The 6,765-nt window shown below is 38.1% G+C and overlaps 1 protein-coding gene across 3 annotated transcripts in view; it reads right to left on the reverse strand.

Moving 5' to 3' along the window:
* The window catches only part of LOC106092754 (bromodomain-containing protein 4), a 53,319-nt gene extending 46,905 nt beyond the window's left edge, over positions 1-6,414 (reverse strand). For 2 of the 3 annotated variants that reach the window (XM_059362094.1, XM_059362099.1), the window contains exons 1-2: positions 6,289-6,414; positions 5,848-6,026 (exon numbers count right to left, since the gene is read on the reverse strand). In XM_059362094.1, the coding sequence (XP_059218077.1) occupies positions 5,848-5,943 (96 nt within the window). In that variant the 5' untranslated portion in view covers positions 5,944-6,026; positions 6,289-6,414. The remainder of the gene's footprint in view (positions 1-5,847; positions 6,027-6,288) is intronic. The other variant, XM_059362102.1, reaches the window with a different exon arrangement.
* Between the last annotated feature and the right edge of the window lie 351 nt (positions 6,415-6,765).

A 6,765-nucleotide genomic window follows, 5' to 3' on the forward strand; every position in this document is an offset into this window, starting at 1 on the left:
GCTATTGGAGCTATATCAAATTATACTCCAATTCGGACCATAAATGAATGCTCAACATTGTATATGTCATTGTGTAATATTTCAGTTCATTCGGATAATAATTGCGCCCTCTAGAGCCTCAAATAGCAAAATCGGGAGATAGGTTTATATGGGAGCTGTATCAAGCTATTGATCGATTCAGACCATATTAGACACGACGGTCATGAGAGAAACAGTTTTAAAAAATTTCAGCTAAATCGGATGACAATTGCGCCCCTTAGAGGTTCAAAAAGTCGAGATCCTAGAAAGGTTTATGTGGCAGCTATATCAGGTTATGCACCGATTTACGCCATACTTAGCACAGTTATTGGAAGTCATAACAAAACATCTCATGCGAAATGTCAGCCAAATCGGATAAGAATTGCGCCCTCTAGAGGCTCAAGAAGTCAAGACCCGAGATCGGTTTATATGACAGCTATACCAGATTATGAACCGATTTGAATCATACTTAACACAGTTGTTGGAAGCGATACCAAAATTCTACGTGCAAAATTTCAGTCAAATCGGATGAGAATTGCGCCCTCTAGAGGCTCAAGAATAAAGACCCAAGATCGGTTTATATGGCAGCTATATCAAAACATGAACCGATTTGAACCATACTTGGCGGAGTTGTTGAAAGTGATACCAAAACTCTACGTGCAAAATTTCAGTATAAAAAAGGATGAGAATTGCGCCCTCTAGAGGCTCAAGAAGTCAAGACCCAAGACCGGTTTATATGGCAGCTATATTAAAACATTAACCGATTTGAACAATACTTCGCACAAATGTTGGAAGTGATACCAAAACATTACATGCAAAATTTCAGTCCAATCGGACGTGAATTGCGCCCTCTATAGGCTCAAGAAGTCAAGATCCAAGATCGGTTTATATGGCAGCTATACCAGATCATGAACGGATTTGAATCATACTTAACAAAGTTATTGGAAGTGATACCAAAACACCACGTGCTAAATTTCAGTCAAATCGGAATTGCGCCCTCTAGAGGCTCAAGAATCAAAACCCAAGATCGTTTTAGATGGCAGCTTTATCAAAATATGGATCGATTTGGCCCATTTACAATACCAACTGACCTACACTAATAAAAAGTGTTTGTGCAAAATTTCAAGTGGCTTACTTGAACTCCTTCGAAAGTTAGCGTGCGGACGGACATGGCTAGTTCGACTTAAAAAGTCACGGCGATCACGAATATACCTTATGGGGTCTCAGACGCATATTTCGAGGTGTTACAAACAAAATGACGAAATTGGTATACCCACCTCCTATGGTGGAGGGTATAATAATATTGGCAAAAAGATTTATATATATTGGGTTGCCCAAAAAGTAATTGCGGATTTTTCATATAGTCGGCGTTGACAAAATTTTTCACAGCTTGTGACTCTGTAATTGCATTCTTTCTTCTGTCAGTTATCAGCTGTTACTTTTAGCTTGATTTAGAAAAAAAAAGTGTAAAAAAAGTATATTTGATTAAAGTTCATTCTAAGTTTTATTAAAAATGCATTTACTTTCTTTTAAAAAATCCCCAATTACTTTTTGGGCAACCCAATATTTCAGTTAACTGTTCCACTATTGCATTAAGAGTCGAGCGACAGTCGAGAATGTGGCCAAAAACTTCTTCACTTAAATGATTAAAAAAAAAATCCTTACTCATTTTGACAAAGCTGCAATACACACATCATCTTTTTATTGTTTAGTCAACCTTGTTGATGGTGGCATGCGTATTGCACATACGAGTAATACTTTGCGAAACAGCGAGAGCATTTTAGTTAATGTGCTAATTTACCACAATTTTAACTATGCCACAAAACATTTCACAATTAATTTAAGTCATATATGGTGGCTCTATGAGGAGATAAAAGGCATTGCAAATGTTTAGTTGTTTTAAGGCGGTAAGTGGCTTTAATCGTATTCGTAAAGTGGGGCTTATGGTTAATTTTTGTAATTTTTTCCATATGCAGGATAGATCTCAAAATATGTACATATACGTATATGAGCGTTTAGAAGACAGTGGAAACTCAGTTTACGAAAGGAAAATGAAAAGTGTTATAACACACTTCACATTAAGGAATTGCGGGGAGATTTATATCACCTCAATGTATGCTTTCCCATTTCAATTTTAGCTCAACATTAAGGGAGGCCTTATTTAAAGACGGGCATGAACGACAATGAGCTGTGATGAAATGTCACCAGGCTTCGAGCAAAAGCATTGAGCATTATAGGTGCATATACAAACATTTCCAGCCATGACTCCTCCCATCGCTTTAATATTAGTGAAAACACACTGTTTGGATTGGCCTGTACCCTAGACCCCATTTGCAGAGTTTCTTTTAATGGTTAAAAAGAAAAAAATATATATATATATATATATATATATATAATTTGGGATCATAAGTTAGTAAGAAGTAAAATCTGAAGTATTTGTATATTATCTACCCGACTCTAGACCACATTGCGCCTTACATGTCATGGAAGGATTCATAATAGAACGCATCGTCAACATGTCAGTGAAATCGCATACACCGATAGAAAAAAGACGTTGCAAAATCATGCACCAATGGCGCCTTTGTCATAAACAGGCGTTGTTGAAAATAATTTCAACATGCGGGGATGATTTGAGAACGCGTGTTCTTGATTTCATGCACCGACCGTTATAAACATCCTCCCTATAAAATGTGTATGTACACCAACCCAAAGTTTAATTGACTCTTCCAAACATTATATGTACACTAGAGTGTCCCAAAAAGTATCTATTTTAAACGCATATCCTCTATTATTTTTCCGTTTGATACTAATAAGCAAAATTCCAAATGTTAAAGCTATCGGTTGAAGATAACCCGCGCCGACACAACATCCAAAGTTGGTTGTAATAGTTTCTAAGGGATCCTCTAGCATGAAGTACGTAAACAAAGTATCCATTTATATAGCATTCGTAGCAAAAAAAAAAGGAACTATACCTTGCATCACTTCTGTGGCGGTGATAAAATCAACAACTCGACAGTACAATAGCACATGCCGTATAAAGGTTGATATCACATTTGTAGACCACATATGACTTTTTAAGGCCAAAGACAAACGCTATAAATTTTGATAAAAAGTCGGTTCAGATGTACAGTTATCGGCATTAGTAAAATAAATCTATCACCGGAGGGAAGTAAAATTTCGTTAAAAAATTTATCAATATTTTATCTTAATCCACTCTTTCAATCATTTGGAACAATTTTCTCCGCCCGTTATATGTAATCAATCCCTAAGGCACTACACCTTTAAATACCGGTCTTAGAGCCTTCGAAATGACATACTAAGTCAATCCAGCAAAGTTTGTCTGTCGAAACCATGCTATCTTCCGAATATATAAAGCTGGCAGCTTCAAATTTTGCATATATTCTTCATCAGATAATAAAAGAGTCGATATGAGATTTCCATATTTTTTTCACATAACCAACACACAGGGGATGTCCCCTATATATGCAGTGCCTTACGTTGGCAATTAGGAAAGTGAAGGGTTGGAGGTGAGAAAGAGGGAGTAGTGTTTATTGATATTCGTCTTAAATTTCTGGACGTCAATGTCGGTGGGAAAGACATTAGCCGGAAGTCGATTCCACATACGAATGGTTCGGGCGAAAAATGAATTTTCTCGGTAATGCATGGTTCGGTCGACAGGCCAATCAATTACAAAATGGGTGTGAGTTCCTGGCAAATCTTGTATTCCTGATGAACATCCTAACGTCAGGGATAAGAAGACGAATATCTCTGGAATACACGCCATGAAAATAACGATAAGCCATACAACGCTATCCACATTCCGACGATGTTCAACCAATAGTTGGATACTCTACTGTCCCCAATCAACACCATCGCTCTCCATGAAATCCGGTCAAGTAGCTCTAAGGATGATTTTGGAGCTCCTGGTCATAAATGATATGATAGTATCATTGAGAAGATCAAAAGAGGTGAAATATTTCTTCCACCGCTTAAGACGCCGCCCAAACACTTGAATGCTTCTTTCGACACTTCGAATAAGTGTTTTGACCAAAAGGCATCACATTGTATCTTATGTCCAGAACATCACGAGTGTATGACTGCTCAATATCTATACCGTCGATAGATATCGACGATTGTAGTGGGTCAGTGAATCGCTTGTGAGACAAAAAAAAAACAGCACTGCGTCTTCTGTACGTTAAAGTCTACTCTGTTCATTCTACCCCACTCGGAAATGTCCAACAAATCCTGGGAGAGCGTCTCATATATAATGCTCTTCCTGTCCACAGTTTCTTGAGGACTAGGCCTATGGTCGAATGAATACGAATGACACAGACTACTGTCATCGGCAAATACCCAACAGATCGTCAATGAAAATGAGGAAAAGGGAAGGGGAAAGGATAGAGCCCTGTGACACACCAGCGCTCAATGTATACTCTTCGGATGAGAACCCGTCTTCAACAACTCGTATAGTGCGATCTCTGAGAAAGCTCGATATAAATCGAACGAAGTTATTACCGACTCCAAAAGCGACAAGCTTTGATAAAAGTGCACCGTGACAGACCCTATCAAATGCCTTGGAGATATCCAGAGCCACGACCTTATATGCACCCAACTGGTGGATAAAGCGACTACATCGTTCCGACAAAAATGCCATTAGGTCTCCCGTAGAGCGATTTCTGCGGAACCCATACTGTCTATCGCTAAGTAGGCCATTGAACTCTAAGTATCTGACAAGATGATGGTTAACCATACTCTCCATAACCTTGAAGAGCGCGAAGCATATCACAATTGGCTGTTAATTCGCAGGGTTGTTCGCCCCACCTTTTTTTTTTGGAGATGGGCTGAACATTCGCAATCTTCCAACTCGCCGGGAAAACTCCCGCACGGTTAGCAAGGTTGAAAAGGTTGCGTAGTAGACGAGCAAGCGTCGAAGAACACTTACAAAGGACAAGTGTTGATATACCGTCCGGGCCCGGAGATTTATTAACGTCGACATCCGCAAGGACCCCTTTAAACTCCAAGTGTTCGAAAGAATATCTGGGGCATCAAACTAGGGACACTATCAATCACGGGGAGTGGTTGATTGCTAAACGGCAAGGAAGAATTTTTCTGCAAACATTTCAGCCAGTTGATTAGCCTTATCAACCGGGTCAGTGAATACCTGATTTTCCTTAACAAGAGTTGGGATTGCCGATGGGTTGACCTTTAATCTTTTTACGAATGACTAAAAGCTCTTGCTTCCCCTCGAAGCAGCAATAACTTTGACGCTGTTCGCAAAGAAACTTTTCGTGTCTAAGTGCCATAAATATTAAACAATAAAAATACTAGATCTGTGATGCCGAACGCCCCTATTCCTGACCAGAACATCAGAAAAATCTTTCAGTTGTGGTTATCCCCTCACTTAATCTCACGACAATTGTTAAGTCTACTGGCATGTAAAGATTTTACTGAACGGCGCGCCGTTAAATTTGACTATAATAAGCAGGTCCCTTATCGATAAGCAAAGAAATTGAGTCGGACAGCTTCAACTGATATGAGAGAAGTTTCTCCGTTGTACGCTAATGGAATGTTCGTGGGAAAATTTCAATTAAATCAATTTCAATTCACTTAAAAGCCAGCCTTCCAACCATCGGTATATATATATAACCCATCATGAATTTAATTTTTTTTTATATTTTAATTGTTTTTATAAAAAAAAGGGATAGTCCTCTTTCGAACTTCTAGTCCTTTCAGAACTCTATAAAATTTTTTATTATATATCCTAATACTCATACAATGTGTGTTAATGTGCTCGTGTTCTTGTGTGTTAAACAATCAAGGCCTACTTACCGGTGGTGGCTCGCTAGCGGTGCTATACACCTCGCTAGCGGCATAGTCGGCCTTCATTTGGACTGTTGTCATTGAGGCGGTATCCTTATCGGTCATTTAAAAGTATTTCTCCTTATAAACGGCTTTCTTTTTTCTTAATTCGCAACACTTTTTCAGACTCAAATTGTTTTCTTTCTTAACTAAAAAAATAAAAACAAATTCACAAATATAGGTATCACAGTTTGTTTCATTTACAAAAAGAGAGCTTTCGAAATTTCCTTGGCAATTTGCAAAGAAGTTACAAAAATAAAAGTAAAAGGATTTTTTCTTTAGTTTGTTTCTTTTTTCTTTGTATTTTCTTGTTTGTGCTTGAATGCAATTATTTTTTTTCGTTTGTATTTTTTGCTTAATCTTGCAAAAGAAGAAACTATTAAAGATAAAAACTAGTTTTTTAAGAGTTACATTTATTTTTGAACAAAAAACTTGGGCTTGATTTGTTGGATGGTTGGTTGGTTTTGGATCCGCAAAACACGTCTTAATACAACGACTGCCACTCTACTTCTGCAATTGGCCGGGCATTGAGTTTCAGATTTTCTACAGATTTGTTAAGCTGATGTGGTTTTTTTCCAACAGACACAAGCCAACCAGTCAGCCAGCACAACTTCAAAAACATACCCAACCAACAGTCCAAAACGAACCAACACCATTACGAAAACACCTTAACGAAACGAGCAAAATACGACAGCAAAAACAATCAAAAAAATAAAACAAAGTCCGTCCGTAATTTGTGGCACCTCTCTCTTGCCCCGTAAATCATTCGAACTCTCGAGTGTCAGTCAGTCAGTCTGCCAGTCCATCATCATTCGCAGCCGACAAAAAATATTAAACCAACAGCAGACGAAAATGGTTAAAAAAGCAAACACACACAAACAACTCTTT

This window comes from Stomoxys calcitrans, chromosome 1 (assembly GCF_963082655.1).
Source record: "Stomoxys calcitrans chromosome 1, idStoCalc2.1, whole genome shotgun sequence".
Taxonomy (NCBI): domain Eukaryota; kingdom Metazoa; phylum Arthropoda; class Insecta; order Diptera; family Muscidae; genus Stomoxys; species Stomoxys calcitrans.